Source organism: Siphateles boraxobius, unplaced genomic scaffold (assembly GCF_051911475.1).
Source record: "Siphateles boraxobius isolate OS27281-9 unplaced genomic scaffold, OSU_SipBor_1 6, whole genome shotgun sequence".
Lineage (NCBI taxonomy): Eukaryota > Metazoa > Chordata > Actinopteri > Cypriniformes > Leuciscidae > Siphateles > Siphateles boraxobius.
Window position 1 is genome coordinate 28,847,234 of NW_027509186.1, and position 18,313 is coordinate 28,865,546.

Below are 18,313 nucleotides of genomic sequence, written 5' to 3' on the forward strand. Positions count from 1 at the left end.
ATCCACATTAATATGTGATGGTCCTTTGAGGATCACTGAGCGAGTTCCTAGGTTATGCCCTTCATTTGACTGGTTCCTCCTTCACTGTTGGGGAGGTTGAGGAGGACATGTCCCCTAAACATTTTTTGGGGAGGGGCACCACACTCCAAGATCCAGTGGCCACGGAGCTTGGACCACCACAGTCACCAGCAGTCCCAGGTCTGATGATTGCTAGTCCTGTGTTTTATGTACCTCCCTGTCCTTTGGTTCCCATACCAGAGCCTCTTTGCGTCATGCCTGCCGAGCCTGAGCTTCTTCACGTCATGCCTGCCGAGCCTTAGCTTCTTCACGTCATGCCTGCCGAGCCTGAGCTTCTTCACGTCATGCCTGCCGAGCGTGAGGTTCTTCACGTCATGCCTGCCAAGCCTGAGCTTCTTCACGTCAAGGTCGTCCCTTCTAGAGTCCTCAAACAAGATATCCGCCGTGCCTGAGTCAGCTCTGGAGATACAGCGCTGATCATCATGACCACGGCTATTTTGTGTGTATGGGCAACACACACGTCAACTCCATCCCCAGAGCCCTCAGACAAGATGGCCACCGTTTCAGAGCCCTCGTACAAGATGGCTGCCTCTACGCCTGTGTATTCGGACAAGATGGCCGCCTCTACTCCTGTGTCTTCCGAAAAGATGGCCGCCTCTACACCTGTGTCTTCGGACAAGATGGCAGCCTCAACGTCTGTGTCTTCGGACAAGATGGCCGACTCTACGACTGTGTCTTGGGACAAGATGACCGACTCTATGCCTGTGTCTTCGGACAAGATGGCCGACTCTACGCCTGTGTCTTTGGACAAGATTGGCCACCTCTGCGCCTGACCAACTGGCACCTCCCTGGGCCCCTGAAGCGTTGGATCCGCCCTGGCCCCCTGAATCTCCGTCTCCAGTCTTTCCCCCTTTCCACAGACCTTGACCTCCGTCCCGCCCCCTTGTCTGTCTCCGCTCTGCCTCCCTGCTGGACTTCTCTATGTTAGGAGCATCTGAAGTGCCCGGCATGTCCATCAGAGGGCATCCCAATCTGGACAATCACAACACATCCACAGACTCCATTCCCCATAATCCTTTACCCATCATCCATTATCACATACACCTGTGTCTCATTATCTTGTTTACTCACGCTATATAAGCCTGGTTCTTTCTGTCATTCCCTGCAAAGTCTTGTTTAGTGTTACACTGCAATTCCAAGCATTCTCTCTGTTGATCCCCTGGTCTAGTGTTCTTGGTTTTTGATCTTTGCCTGTTTCTTGGATTCCTCCTTTTTGCCTGTGTCCCCTTCCTTTTTGTTGTGTTTGTTTGTATTGACTGCCTGCCTGTGTTTGAACTTGCCTGTACTTTAGATTACGCCTTTGGATTACCCTTTCAAAATAAACTGCATTTGGATCCTCAACCTTTGCGTCTTGGAGCAGTATGTGACGCAAAAGTTTAGGGTGAGTAAGATTTTTATTCAGCAAGGACATTAATTTGATCAAAAATTAGAGTAAGGACAAAATGGATCATGGTCTCCACATACATATTAAGCAACTGTTTTTTTCATTGATAATAATAAATGTTTCTTGAGCTGCAAATTAGCAAATTAAAATGATTTTTGAAGGATCATATGACACTGAAGACTGGAGTTATGTTGCTGAAACTTCAGCTTTGCCATCATAGGAATAAATAACATTTTAAAATATATTCAAAAAGAGAAGTGATATTTTTAATTGTAATAATATTTCGCAATACTATTTTTACTGTAGTTTTGATCAAATCAACTCAGCCCTGGTGAGCATAAGAGATTTCTTTCTAAAACTTAAAAAAATCTTACCAGTGTATACTGTATATATTTTCTGTACGTATTTTGGAACAGCCTAATTAACCTCCCAATAAAACTTTCAAAGAGGATGTCAGCTCTGAGGTTACCATAGCAGCTGTCTGATCTCCCTGGAAATGATACATCCAAGAGATGAAAAGACAGTGTATCCTTTCCCCTCGCTGACATCTAAATATTTATCCCACAGCTCATGGCTGGAGAGTCTGATTTAAGGTCTCAGTGATTTAGTCTAGATTTCATTTTTGTTCTTTTTATAATTCAAACAGCCCACTCTGAATATGAGCTTCACAGACCTGCGTATGATTAGATGATGGACATCTTATAAGGGTGTGCGGATGGAGGGTGTCTAATAAAGCCAATTTCATTACTGGACACAATAAGATCCCAGTATATCATCTCACTAGTATCAGTATTTGCTGATAAGAATTCTTATCCATATTTAAAGTTTTTTAAAGAATTTTTAGGGATCCTGCAGGATGTCAGTTGTCGTTATTCAATCCGTTATTCTATGACTGTCTAGACTTCCTTTGATTCAAAGCGTTTGGGCTTATTTAAACAAAAAGACAAATGTGAAGCAAACAAACCAAGAATCTGTAAGTACAGTGTGAGGACACTTTGATCAATCGTTCTCTGCAGTCTTTTACAGAAGGAACGAGTGAACTGCTTTACATCCATGCTTATCTTCAGGACCCGAGGCAACATGCGGCATCATCTCTCCTGATAGCCTTTTATGGCCATTAAATTTCCTCCGACTCTGTGAATGCCATCCCATCCACAGAATCCATAATGATCTTCTCTCCTGACTTTCCTTCACAAGAACCTGATAACCATGATTTTTATGTTGTACATCAGATGTGCCTCTAGACTGCAAGAGTAATTCTTCTGCTTGAGCTTGCGCTCTATACATAATTCAAGACCGATCCATCTGCCTGTTGCATGGATTAATATTTTCTGCACAGATTTGTAGGAGGAGATTGTGTCCATATGCCGGAGGCTACGGAGAGAGTAGCTTTGTGGAACGGCATAATTTTCTTCCTGTGGACCTGAGTGGCAGAGATGGATGCCCGTCACATTCAGGCTGATTGATGCTCTCCACACTCTAGCAGCACTCTTTAGATTTATAGCGCTCTCCCAGACCAACACAGCAATCAAAACAAAGCATATGCAGCAGTTCAAGAGCAGTCAGACATGTAAACAAATATAATGATCTTGGTTGCGGCTCAGATTATTCAAAACCAGTTGGAATGTCCCCTAAAGGTGTTTATTGAAAATCTATATATCTGTCTGTCTGCACCACAGTCTACTCGTGTTTTTTTATGATCAGTTATTGATTGAACTTGTAGAGTCTATTAACTCTCAATATATATAGAGGTATTATTTCTGTTTTTTCAGTTTCTCTGAAAATCCAGCTGACAGCTTGGGTCATGATGACTGAGAGCAAAAAAGTCACATTGATTTAAGACCATATTTATGGCCGATAAGTTTTTCTCAAGCCCCGCAGTCATTCTATTTTAGCATCTCCCATAATGTCATGTCACAATATATAGCCTCCATTGTCCAATTTATTCTTTTTTAAGATTAATATTTGTTATTATAGGGGTGTATGTGTGCAAAAAGAGAGGAAAAGTGAATTGCTGAGAGGAGGAAAGGTAAAAGGCTCTGTTCAATACTAGTGAGCTGACTACCTACAGTAGACAGGATTTTCATCATCATCATAGACACACTGCTGACCTGAAGCCTGTTCCAAAAGATAGGAAGTTTCTAATATCCCTCATTTTGGTCAAATTCGGCAGGATGACATTCATCTTTCATGGACAAGGCAATCCCAGAATTCATTGTGACTGACTCAGTGAAACATATTTGTAAGACGACAGTTGAGAGAAGATATAAATATACGTATATGTCAGATATATATACATATATATATATATATATATATATATATATATATATATATATACTTTAATTAGCAAGGACACATTAAACTGATCAAAAATGACAGTGAAGACATTTATAATGTTACAAAAGATTTATATTTCAAATAAATATTCCTCTTTTCAACTTTTTGCACATTTTGCACATTTTAGAGTGGCCTTTTATTGTGGCCAGCCTAAGGCACACCTGTGCAATAATCATGCTGTCTAACCAGCATCTTGATATGCCACACCTGTGAGGTTGGATGGATTATCTCGGCAAAGAAGAAGTGCTCACTAACACAGATTTTGACAGATTTGTGAACAATATTTGAGAGAAATAGGCCTTTTATGTACATAGAATAAGTCTTAGATCTTTGAGTTCAGCTCATGAAAAATGGGGGCAAAAACAAAAGTTTTGTGTTTATAATTTTGTTCAGTATATATGGAAAAGCTGATAAAAACAAAAGCTGTGTTTACAAATTAAGTCTTCACAGTTACTTTTGTACATGTAAGCAACTTTCTCTACTGTGAACGAGATTATAATATTATTCCCCAATGCTGACTTACATATCAGTCTTTACATCTGAGGAAGACATATATTTCTCTCGTTTGTTTAGTTTCCTTAAATTTATATCGCGGCGCTGTGCTGCAGTACTGGGGGTTCCCTCAATACATCATACTCCAGGACTCCCCAGGCGTCGGGACGCTTAATGTAGCTTAATGGACTTATACAGTGACATAAAAGACCAAACTCGGACCTTATTGGGAATGTAGGCTATAGGCTACAAGCAAGCAGATGGATTAAATGGAGTAAATTATGGGATAATTAAATAATTTTTTGGGTAAACTAACCCTTTAAAAAGGTTCAATTGTGGTTAGAGTGCTGCCTATGTACAGTAGGTAGTATATACTGTGTTATGTCCGGACCATTGCTTAAATCCACAGGGCCTGGATAAGTAGGCTACAACCTAAAATACCTTGGTATGCTGGACAATGTTTCTGATTGTCCTCCCCTGACTACGGCCTGTTTGTGTCCATCTATGCATGAAGAATTGATCTAAACTTGAAAGAAGGCCCTTTGATGTGACAACACACAGAAAATTGCTTTAAAAAGCACTAAAGATTAGACTGATGTAACCGTATTTAAAGGAACGTTCACCAAATGTTTATTATTCAAAATAGAGCATTTATATTTACACATATGAGCCCTTGCAGACTTCACTCAGTGTCACCATATGCCACAGACTTCGCTCTCAGCACTCTCGCTCTCAAGGTAAACTCTCTGATAATTAAACCCAGCGTTCCCCTAACAATGGATTTTAAAATCAAATGGGAAAGGTTAGTCGTACTCATCAGACCTGAGCTGCATCGCTCATACCTCAGTAAAGTGCTTTCTAATGTGCAGCTGCCCAAGATTAGCAGGTATTTTAAGGCTGGCTCAGATCGCTCATGCTAAAGCTTTATCAGACAACCCTTGTGAGCCGGAGACAAGCAAAAGAGGAGATTATATTAGAAGACAATGGGTTTCTGTTTAACGGGAGTAAGCTACTATCAACACCCGGCTCAAGGGTTTTTTCTTTTCAGGAAGGACATTTGATAAAAGCTTCTTGTCTGTTTTTGAGCACCTATGTACCAGGAAATGTCAGTTTTTGCTTTTAGATAGGCCTACACTTGACAATGAACCTTTTGATGAAGTTAGTTACTTATAGCCTATTTGTTGCCTACAAATGCTCTTACTTGTAACATCATCCTTGTTTACTTACCCTTTTGTCATTCCAAATTTTGTATGCTTTTATTTTCTGAGAATTTAGAAGAATCGTTGCGCCGCTTTTTTATTCTACCATATACTAACTACATCTATTCAAAATCTATTGAAGCCATGATAGCTTAGTGTGAGGAATAGACATTAATTCAGTTGTTATTCCCCTCCAGTAAGCTGTAAACTTGAGATCTGTTTTGACTGGATCATTGAGCCAGTGAATTGAATCAGATCAGTCTGATTCTTGAATTGGATGAATCAGACTGATTCAACAGTTGTTGAGTTAGGGTGTGTTCACACTTGGCATGTTTGGTTGGGTTAAAACGAACCCTGTTGTGATTGCTCTGTAAGTGCAGTTCATTTGAATTAATGTGAATGCTGCCATCTGAACCCTGGTGCGCACCAAACAAGCAGAGCGGACCCGACACCGCTAAAAAGACGGATCTTAGTCTGCTTCTACATGAACTCTGTTGTGGTTCAAATGATATATAAATGCAACATGGACCAAAGACATGTAAAAAAACCAAAAACGGGACATGATGTCACAAGTTGCGACCCTAAAAAGGACAGAATGCTCAAGCATTTTTTTTGTGATCCGGACCAAACGAACCAAGCAAACCAAACTACAAGTGTGAACACACCCTTAAACTCACAGACTCTGTGATCTGGTCACAATAGTTCTTGAGTTAACAGCTTAATGGAACAGGAAGAGTGTCAGTGAATAATGACTTTTTGATTTATTTTATAATGTATATTAATTTATGAACAAAATTATATTCTTATTGATCATATACAATTAATTTTATTTATATAAACTATTTTATATTTATATAATATGTAGAATTGTGTGTTGTTTTTGTCTTTTGATACAAATTCTAAGTACACTACATTAAAATTTGCTTTGTTGTCTGATCTGGATTTCTGATTCCATTGAATGCACATAAAACTCAGTGGCATTGACATATACCCTGTTAAATCTGTTTATCTTAACTCATCTTTACTTTGTTACATCCATCAGTATTGTGCTGCCCTCATTAGGTGGCCTTCTGTAACGGCAATAGTCTGTAGTGATCTCTTTTTCCATTCATTAGTTTGATTTTTAAATGTAGGGGGGTGATATTTTCAACACATTTCCAAAAGTTGTCCCTCACTCATTGCTTTTGTGCAGCTTCTCCTGTCTTCACCTTCTTAAAGTATAAAATACTACCGTGCACATTGTTAGACTGGTGTGAATATCAATCCCAGAGATCAATGTCAGTGTTGTTGTCAATCAACAGCAGCTGATTGTTTTAGCAGTGCAAACAATGCATAGCTTGTTTACTTATTTCAGGATGAAGATCTAAACTTTTACTCGTGTTCAGCTGGTCTGTGTATAAATATACATGCATCATGTATTTGTGTGTGCAGTGTGTCCACGTGGTAATCCTCGAATCAAGGTGTCCGTGTCAGGCTACCCACCTTGGTACTGTGTGTGTCTGTCTATAGCGGCACAGATGGAGCCAGTGACGGGATTAGGAAGATGTTCCTTGATTTAATAAACAACTATGGCTCAGAAAGATAAGGGATAAACCTGGGCACACAGAGGCACATCAGAGAGCCGCCACACATCGGCGCAGCGCTTTCATGAGCCCAGGCGATGCATGTCCTACTTACACTCCCTCCAAAGTCCCAGGGTGGGATGAAGGGGAAGATTGAGCTTTTACCACTAAAAAGATTAAGGGTTGACAATGTGCAAAAAAAAAACTGGCTGACAGAAACTAGTACAATACTGTTTTGGGTAATGTTATGATTGAATCAGACAATCCGAGGTAAATTGTGCTCTTCTAAATATCCATGGAAAGCTTTAACTACACTTTTATGCTCGTCTTTAGTTAGACTTGTATGTTTAATATATTTTGCAAATTTTGAGGTCAGTAAGTCTTTATGGTCTCCAAGGCTGTATTTATTCAATCAAAAATACAGTAAAAACAGTTAAATTGTAAATTAAAATAATAATAATAATTTAAAATAACAGCCATTACTCTAGTCTTCATTGTCAAATGATCTTTCATAATCATTATAATATGCAGATTTTCTGCTCAAGAACCATTTCTTATTAATAATAATATAATAATAGTATTCTTTGCATGATGAGATTATGTACTATTGTATAGCTCCCTCTGTGAGATGAAATAAGGATAAATGATAAGGAATGTGGATATATTTAGATCAGTTTCCCATCAGGTCCTTTAATCTGGGAGGTTTATCTTTCTGTGACAATATGAATGAAGGCAATCCAGCAGTGAAAGCGTTTGTCAAAGGAGCGGTCGGTTACATCATCTTTAAGTCCAGCTGAGTTTGACTTGTTTCACGTGAGCCAGGAGAAAGCGTTGCTAGATTGAGCCGTGGATTGTTGGAGGATTACTAGTCCAGATCCACAACAGAAATTAAAAAATGGAGGCGCAGTCTCATGAGCAATAACAAAGCAGCTTGTGGGCAGTGTTCAGTCTATAGCAAGAAACCGGCGTCTTTACGTCACAGACAGATTCAGTTTAAAGCTGAAAGTAAAGGGAATATAGCAGAAGTGCAGTGTAGCGCGGCTCAGCAGAGCTCCACCACCCCGTTTATCTGCAAGTGAGGGATCTACCGCCAAACTGGCTGACCAGGACAGTTGGGAATGCTGGGATCAGTTGATCCACCTCCAGCTGAGCAGCTCAGGAGACTCCCTGCCCTGTGAGTGATCCCTGCTTAAATTAGTCACCTCAAGGTATCATTTAGCACATTTCCTTCAGTGGAACCATTGCGTGTGTGGGCAATAGATGTTCTTATTCAAGGAGATAATTTTATTCTTAATTAACCAGTTATTTTTGTTTTATATTTTCATATTTCATATTTCACTGTTTGCGCAAACTAGGTTGGCAATTCATTGTGGCCTCTTGCTGTTTAACGCTGAGGAGCGCATCAAATACTTCAATTACTTTAATTAGTTATTTTCAAATGAAGTCATACCACAGCTATGCTCGGAAAATATGCATGCATTTATATTTTGCTCTTGTAGAATATGCATTTTTCTCTACAGAATTTGCTAAAAATAGTTATATATGACCTTATTAATTTTTTCAGTTCATAATTTTTAGGACCTGATGGGCTGTAAAGGTTCCTTTTGTGTGTGTGTGTGTGTGTGTGTGTGTGTGTGTGTGTGTGTGTGTGTGTGTGTGTGTGTGTGTGTGTGTGTGTGTGTGTGTGTGTGTGTGTGTGTGTTTTTTAATTGATTAGGAATTTTGCCTGTGTAGGATTATGATTTTTTTTTTTTAAATGTACAATTTAATGATGTCACCTAAAAGTCAAGCACGGTTGCCGAACCTGCCCTCTGATTTCCAGGATAAGTCCCATCACTGGCTGTTTCACTTCTATCACAGGTGATTCTCAGCAAGTCGAGGTGCCACGGAAAGACATGGAAGTAATCATGGGACAAATGGTTGTTCTGGAGGCCTGGTACACCCCTACCACCTCCATCGAGAAGAACACAATCATCTGGACCTTCTGGGGCAATGATTCCAAACAGGTGAGTATGTTTGGAATATATATATATATATACATATATATATTAGGCATGTGCCGGTATCAAATTTTCATGCTGCGATTAATTGATTGAGCTTTTATCACGGTATACGGTATTATCACGATATTTTAATTGCACAAGAGAAACAGACGGATTGGGGGTATCTAAAAAATACTTGCAATTGTAATTGTGATTGTCAAAACATTAATTTTATTTTTTAGTGACAACATGTTATAATGTTTACATGGTACAGTTACTGAGGCTACTGTTTGTATTATTGCTTAACACAATTTTCATGATTTCAATTAAATTCTTGGATTTAATTTCAATCTTGATTCAATATTGACTCATTTGGATAAATATAAGGTAGGCTACAGTAGATAGCCTGCATTTAATTTTTTCTCAAGAAAAAATATATCTCACATAATGCTGTAAACATACAGAGAGAAATTAAATATAATGCAAAGAATATAAATATAATAATAATATAAATATAAAAATGTAATATGCCGTAATTTTCATTATAATAACAATTATATAATGACAAGTAAACATATATTAAAATATGTAATATAGTGCACATATTTAGCAAAATACTCCTCTCTATAGCTATTTTCTTATAGTCAACTAACATTAAATGGCTTTCCTGAGGTAAATGTAACGTTCTGTGACATAATTGTTCTCCTGCAGTGTTATTGACCTCTTTCCGTGGTTGAAAAACACTGATTGATCGAAAGTACGTACCTTTCGGTGGGTTGTACTGTATCTTTAATAAAAAGTAACAGATGATCTGTTTACTTGAACTGAGGCGCGCGATCTGTCACGTCATTTACAAGCACCAAAACAGTATTTATTGTCTGAATTTCGTTATAAAACCTGAGAGCTGATATTTTTTTCATATCAAAAGTAACCTGCTCTGTCTAGTCTGTCGGTGTCAGTGTCCTCTTTGCTCCGCGATTTTTCTCTGCGTGAGAAAATGGATGTGTGGCGCGAGACCGTGTGAAAGTGTCAATTGCGTGAGTCTCAAGCTGCTGAATGCGTGAGAGTTGGCAGCCATGCGGGGGATAAATAATCGGCAGCGTTCCTCCTTCCGCCGTGCTTCTTTTCCATGTGAGGATTGTTTACATTAGACTAGAGTGCACACTGCATTCACACAGTGCTTATACATGTGATGTGGGGATTGTTTACATCAAAGTGCGCACGTGTTTTGCGCAGCATATACGCATTGTTTTTTTAAGCGGTTGATGGAAAATAAGCTGATGCGCGTTCTAAAAATCAAAATTCGGATCTATTATTTTTCACGGTATTTCGAAGTCCCCGCGATAACAATATCGTGCATATTCATTACCGCGATTTATCGCATTACCGAATACCGGCACATGTCTATATATATATATATATATATATATATATATATATATATATATATATATATATATATATATGTATATATGCAGGGGTTAAATTGGGATTTATTATGTGGGGGTGCTCTCCCTAGGGGGGTCCGGGGGCATGCCCCCCCGTGAATTTTTTTTTGAAAAATAAACCATTAAATAGCACTTTCTGGAGAGTTTTGTGCAAAGAAATGGAGAAATTGAGTATTACATGATATGTGAAAAACTGCAAGGTTAAGAGCATTTACTTTGCAACAGGTATTAGGACATTTAGCATTTACATTACTGCTAATCAGTCATCACTTGATTACACGTTGTAATACCTTGTTATGATATAGTGACCCATACAATGTGCCAAACATAATGTGCCACATGGAGAGACAGTGCAGCATATGACAGTAGCAACAGCTGAGAAGATTTGGGTCTGTGGTGACCATGTCCACCTCATACAAACTTCCTTCTCCCATTCTCTCTCTTTACTACGACAACACACACACACACACACACACACACACACACACACACACACACACACACACACACACACACACACACACACACACATAAAAAGGCAAAGTTTTGATTTCTGGCTCCAGTGGTTGCCTCATTGCTATATTTGCTATATCATTGCATTATCATATCATTGCTATCATTGCTATCATTACACAACCCACGTAAAGTTGATAATTCCGCGAATAACTGCAATTGCAGATTTCGAACAGAGATGGTAATTCACACAGATCAAATACAAATATGCTGACTGAATAGATTGCTAGTTTATTTTAAGTAGCCAGCTAACGTTAAATTAGCAATTCTCTTGGCAGTTTGCTGATAATCCGGTATCTGAAGTAAAATGCTCAAAACATCTCCTGAGAAAAATCACATGGTCAACCTAGTCCTGGTTATTTAATTTTGATTTAGTCTTATTTTTCTTACCTTGTCATTCAAGGCGAGGGCACTTTTTTGACATTTCTGGAACATCCACATCCCGCGCAACCACGGTCTCCCAGGAACATTCATTATTGCTGCGTACATTTATCCGTGTCAGATGCGCATGCGCGAGCGGTGCGCGATCATGGTCGACTGACAACGAGATTAAGCAGCTGAACAAAAATACGGCCGTGTTCCGATTTTTCTCATCTCAGCTCCGCCGAGACAAAATAGACATGCCATTTCAAAAATCTTTCATTTATTGTCAGAAATATGTTTTCAAAAGCATCACTTTCATCAAATTGTATGTGACATAATTTCCAGTAGGCAACTGACTGCAAACGAGCAGGCTTATGTGCCGGGGCTGAGCCCCGGAGAGCCCCGGCCCAATTTAACCACTGTATATATGTATGTATATATACTTTTGATGGTACATTTTTTAAAATAAGTCCATGTTATATATAATTAATTTATTAGTAATAAAATAAAAATAAAAAGTTTATATATATATATTTAACCTAAACTCTTGATGTTGAATTTTAAAGTAAGTCCATGTTATAAATACATAATTATGCATATGTAACCTATAATCCTGATGTTTCATTTGAAAATAAGTTATATAGATATACATTATACGCATTATATATATGTGACCCTGGACTACAAGACCAGTAACATGGGTAATTTTTTTGAAATTGAGATTTATACATAATCTGAAAGCTGAATAAATAAGCTTTCCATTTATGTATGTTTTTTTAGGATAGGACAATATTTGGCCGATATACAACTATTTGAAAATCAAAACATTGAGAAAATCGCCTTTAAAGTTGTCTATTTATGTTCGCGATTGTGCTGCATTCACTCACAAAAATAAATGTTTTATATATTTACAGTAGGAAATTTACAAAATATCTTCATGGAACATGATCTTTACTTAATATCCTAATGATTTTTGGCATAAAAGAAAAATTGATCATTTTGATCCATACAATACATACAATGGCTATTGCCACAAATAAACCCGTACTACTTGTGACTGGTTTTGTGATGCAGGTCACATATGTGTGTATATACACAAGTAAAAAACTATACTTCAACTATACTATTTATTGACATATCACTTAAGTTTAAGTTTATTTGGAGTATTTCTTTATTGTACAATGCACATTTCTTAATATTAAACCTAAAATGTGCTTTAATATCATTATTAATAAGGATTGTATGCTCTCTGTATAATATCAGTCTTTAAATGCAAGATATTTAAAGTGTACCTTAAGTATACCTGCAATAGTTACACTTTACCACAATCACGTATGTGTATATAAATGTGTGTGTGTGCGTGTGTATATATATATAAACACAATATCTTAATGTAAAGTTAAGTCGATTTTATATGTCAGCTGACCATTGCCTGTCCCCCTTTTACTGTCATTGTGAAAAAAGAGGGGCGGATTACATGTGAGAACAATCTGTTGTCCTCCATCAGCAAACATAATAAATGACATGAACCTAACATGCCAGACCCCCTCTGCATCCTCTATCACAGGTTCACTCAACAGATGGGTTTCACTTTAATGTCACAGGAAAAGTATGGAACACTTGAAAGGTCAAAGCCTGTTTATGAAATTACACGAAATGAATTTGATGGATGGCCGAGAAGTGGATTAACTCGAGCCGTTATCACTGAAGGTTTTAGATTGCGATGTAAATGTCAGCTAATACACCCTCGAGGTGTGATAATGTGTAAGGTTATACTGCACATGCGAGACATCGTGTTCAAATGATATTTGTGATGCTTATCATAATCTGTAGTTCCACATGTTTCCCTTTGCCTGCTAGCTTATCATAAATAAATGGAAAATCAGCCTAAAATTCGAACTTGACCATCTGCTCTTGCACCCAAGGATTATCTTTAGCATGACAGTTTACCTCCATCATTATCATCGGCCACACGCTCAGTGCCAGAAGACTTTCATTTTAATGTTCTTGACCATATGAATACTGATATGCAATGATAGAGGTCCAACAGCCTACTAGCCTATTAGTTTACATATACTGTGTATTTTAATTACCGGTAGTTTTTTTAGCTTCATATTCTTAGTGGTGGCTTTTTTATAGCATTTTTAACCTGTTGAAGGGCTACCCATTTTTTCCATTTAGTATGTGCTATTTATTTCTTCTTTAAGAAATTAGTGTTATTCAGCAAAAGTGACACTAAAGACTTTTACATTGTTGGAAAAAACAATCTATTGCAAATAAATGCTGTGCTTTTGACCCTGTTTACACCAGGTATTAAGATGCTTTTTGGTCGGTCGGGTCACAAGTGGACGACGCTCAATACAGGGGTAAACAGTGTCTAAAACGTTTAGAGATTGTCAATTTTTGACCACTTTCAGAGGTGATTGAAAACACATTCGACTGGATTGCTTCTGCCTATAGACCCTACCCTTGAAGAAATGAGGACAGAAGTGTTTGAAAGTGGACAAAAGAGATAGATTAAAACACCATGTGTAAACGGGAATGTGTCTCTCTCGTCTATACTTGTGATTCGAACGACCAAAACACATTTTAATACCAGGTGAAAACTGGAGAGATTTTTTTTCATGGTTTACACAAAAATATTGTAACATTGATAATAATAAGATGTTTCTTGAGCAACAAATCAGCATATTAGAATGATTTCTGTGACACTGAAGACACATATTTTTTTTAAATGTGCATCTTGAGACCCCATTCCATCTAGTCTTATGTTCACCTTACTGTATATGAACGCATCCTAAGAAATATCTGATTGGTTCAGACTGCCAATATGCAAATGTGTAATATTGCTGAAGCCTAGTTGCGTGTTAAAGTTTCTCTGTGTGCTTTTGCACTGCAGGTTATCTCCTATTCATCTGGACAGATAGGCATCGGTAGTCCTGACTTTCGGAAGCGGGTGGGTTTTTCCATGTCTATGCCCTCTGCCAATCTGTCCATCTACATCAACAACACACAGGAGTCCGACTCCGGGCGCTACGCCTGCAATGTCATCATCCCAGGAGCTATAGGCCTGTTAGGGGAACTACACCTCAATGTTAAAGGTACATTGACAAAATGTAATGTTTATATAAGCATATTTAACTGTCTATCTCATGATTTCTTTCTCTGTTTGTTCTAGTTCCTCCATCCACACCCGTATGCTCTATGACTGGAAATCCTGTACTGACCGGCAACGTAACACTGAGCTGTAAATCCAGCTACGGCAAACCTGTTCCTCAGTACAAATGGACCAAAGCAGCTCCTCTCTCTGAGGTCTTCTTCTCTCCCATGCAAAGTGAGTCCCCTGCATCTGTATGAACGCCATTGTTTGCTACTCTTTTTTTTTCTTTAAACACATTCATGTGCTTCTGTGGATTCATTTCAAATATTTTTGGATTTCATTTTTCATCTACTAATGATAATTTCACTGAAAGGTGTTAAATTTGCTGTATGGATTGATATATATTTGAACGGTTGAAATGTGGTTAATTTAGATGGTACACTACCCTTCAAAATTTTGGGGTTGGTAAGATTGTTTAATGTTTTTGCAAGTCTATTATGCTCAAGGCTGCATTTATTCAATCAAAAATATAGTCATTTTGTAAAATATATTATTACTATTTTAGATATTTTAATATATTTTAAAATGAATGTGTCCTTGCTGAATATAAATATTAATTTATTTGTTTGAATGTTAGTTTAGTTAAAGAGATACAATGACATTAAAACGTACTATACTAAAGTCATTAAACTTTAGCAAACTAAAAAAGTGCTCAAATAGCATAATTGTGTGGCAAAAATACAATTGAACACTGGATGTAAAATTGGAGGATTAACATTGAAAATCTTGTTACCTCAAGATCATCCGGTCATCAACAATTATGTAATTTAGAATCCAATAAGCAATTATATCGTGTTGCAAAGCTAAAGAAGATGTTGTAATTGAAACCCAGTCGGGCTACAAATTATTTGATATGCTGCATTAAAATGATTTATCAATAATCAGGTTCAACTTACCACACACACACACACACACACACACACACACACACACACACACACACACACACACACACAAACACACGCACACACACACACACACACACACACACACACACACACACACACACACACACACACACACACACACACACACACATGTTTGTTTTTGTGATTTGTGAGGACATTCCATAGGCGTAATGGTTTTTATGCTGGACAAACTGTATATTCTATCCCCTTACACTGCCCCTATCCCTAAACCTTCCCATCACAGGAGACATTCTGCATTTTTACATTTTTAATAAAACACTGCTGAGTATGTTTTTAAAGCCATTTGAAATATGAGGACGTTCAAGTTGTAATACCAGTGTAATACCCATGTCATTATACACATTTGTGTCCTCCAAATCACAAACACACACACACACACACACACACACACACAAACACACACACACACACACACACACACACACACACACACACACACACACACACACACACACACACACACACACACACACACACACACACACACACACACACACACACACTCACACACACACACACACACACACACACACACACACACACACACACACACACACACACACACACACACACACACATCAATCTGTAGACCAACCCGAGAGCTAATTCACCATGTGTTCCCCCAGGAATTTTCTGAGTTTACATGCTGTACAAATCAGCCAACCGTTTTAGATTTTATGTAGCTAGTTGTTAGCAGCTGGCATTTGGAGTCAAACAACAGTTTCGAAGCTCATGTTATTTGACTGTGTAATTGATGTTGCAGAACAAAACTTGAAAGTCTCATCAAGTAATGTTAACCACATTGCCTATTTTACTCCATACTGCAAATCAAAAAACGCTATTTTAAAAACTCTTTTTATGCTAATTCTATTGTGTTTTAGTGTTTCAAAATGAACAAGAGAAATTAATACTTTTTTCAGTAAGGATGCATTAAATTGATCAGAAGTTACTGTAAAGACATTTATAAAGTTACAAAACTTACTATTCATCAAAGAATCCTGAAAAAAAAAGATATATCACAGTCTCCACAAAAAAATATTAACCAGCACAACTGTTCTCAAAATTGATAATAATAAGAAACATTACATAAGTAACAAATCAGTATATTGGAATGATTTCTGAGGCATCATGTGACACTGAAGACTGATGAAAATTCATCTTTGCCATCACAGGAATAAATTACATTTTAAACATATACAATTGTAATGATATTTCACAATTTTACTGTATTTTATGATAAAATAAATGCAGCTTTGGTGAGCATTAGATATATTTTTTTTTTAAATCTTACCGACCCCACATGTGTGAACAGTAGTATATGACTTTGTTATTGTAGTATCATCTTAAGGGGCTGTTTTTCTCTGTACTCAGTTTATTATCTTGATAAGATTGGTTAGGTGCTGTGTAGAGAGGAAGAGCACAGGCATCATTTATCACTGGTTTAGCATGTCTCGGAAATAGCTCTGCTATCCTCAGAGCTGCCAGATAGACACGTTCCCATCAGCTTCTGAACACAACAGATTTGACCTTGACTGAGTGCCAGGAATGACTTACAACATTTCTACAGTACTGGCGCATTCTCTCATTACAAAGACTGTTGCAGAACTAGAAACATGCATTTAGTATACAATGTGTTTTTCCAAAATATATGAAGACCTCCGATGCAAAAGCCTCTAAAAGCCACCTCTGTCAAAAATGAGATAATAATATTGAGTGAATGCTCTCGTCACATAGTATACGCTCATCAAATACTTTCACTTCAAACTCACTAAATCCCAGCCTCCATTCAGAAAGGCTGGTACTTGGGTAGAAACCTATACTTAGGAGCCTGATAAAAATGTTAATGTTAAACAAAAACTTTAAACGGACTTAGAGGCTTTTGCATCTGAAGTCTTCATATCATGATGATTTCTGTTGACATGTCAGTTGTGATCAGCACAAATCTTTGGTCGAAATACACTGCGGTGCCAGCTGTTCATGAAAGCAGGCTTATACTTATCAACCATGCAGCAAATTTCCTCCTTGATCCCAGGCACGTGGGTCTACCGTTTTTCTCCTGACATGAGAGTCCTGAGGGAGACGAGGTGCTCAGTAATACTCCCCTCAGGAAAGACAAACGTATCGTGTTCTCCTGGTCATTTGTCTTCCTCTCTCTGTTACTCTCATCTGCGCATTCACAGAGTGGAGGTCCTGCCCCCAGCCTGTGCTTGTACTGGGATACCTGGGTAAGGGAACAGACCCTAGGATAGAGAGAACTCCTTTAGATACACTCTTTAGAGCCACATTAAATGTGTTTAGTGTTTAGTTCTTAGTTCTTAGCTTAGTTCTTTACTGGAATAAAAAAAAACTCCTACTACTTGCACTACCATTAAAAAAAAAACATTTTTTTGGGGGGGCTTTTTTTAAAATTAGAGTAACACTGTACTTTTGTTCAGCAGGGATGCATTAAATTGATCAAAAGTGACAGTCATTTATATTGTAACAATAATTTATTTTTCAAAAAACTTTCTGTTAATCAAAAGAATTTCATGGTTTCACAAAAATAAGCAGCACAACTGTTTTCAGCATTGAATAATAAATGTTTCTTGAGCAGCTTATCAGCATATTAAAGTGGTTTCTGAAGGATCATGTGACTGAAGACTGGAGTAATAATGCTGAAAATTCAACTTTGCATTTCAAGAATAAATTACAATTTAAAATATATTCAGATAGAAAATTTTTGTTTTAAATTGTAATAATATTTCAGAATATTACTGCTTTTCCTGTATTTTTGATCAAATAAATGCAGCCTTGGTGAGCATAAATTCTGAACCCAAACTTTTGAACGGTAGTGTAATTGTTTTTTTAAAGGTACACAGTTTTA

The 18,313-nt window shown here is 37.6% G+C and overlaps 1 protein-coding gene across 2 annotated transcripts in view; it reads left to right on the forward strand.

Moving 5' to 3' along the window:
* esamb (endothelial cell adhesion molecule b) overlaps positions 1-18,313 on the forward strand; it is a 42,600-nt gene that overhangs the window by 18,849 nt on the left and 5,438 nt on the right. The window contains exons 3-6 of one of the 2 annotated variants that reach the window (XM_077208660.1): positions 8,916-9,061; positions 14,261-14,462; positions 14,540-14,695; positions 17,631-17,675. In XM_077208660.1, coding sequence (XP_077064775.1) covers positions 8,916-9,061; positions 14,261-14,462; positions 14,540-14,695; positions 17,631-17,675 — 549 coding nt within the window. The remainder of the gene's footprint in view (positions 1-8,915; positions 9,062-14,260; positions 14,463-14,539; positions 14,696-17,630; positions 17,676-18,313) is intronic. The other variant, XM_077208661.1, reaches the window with a different exon arrangement.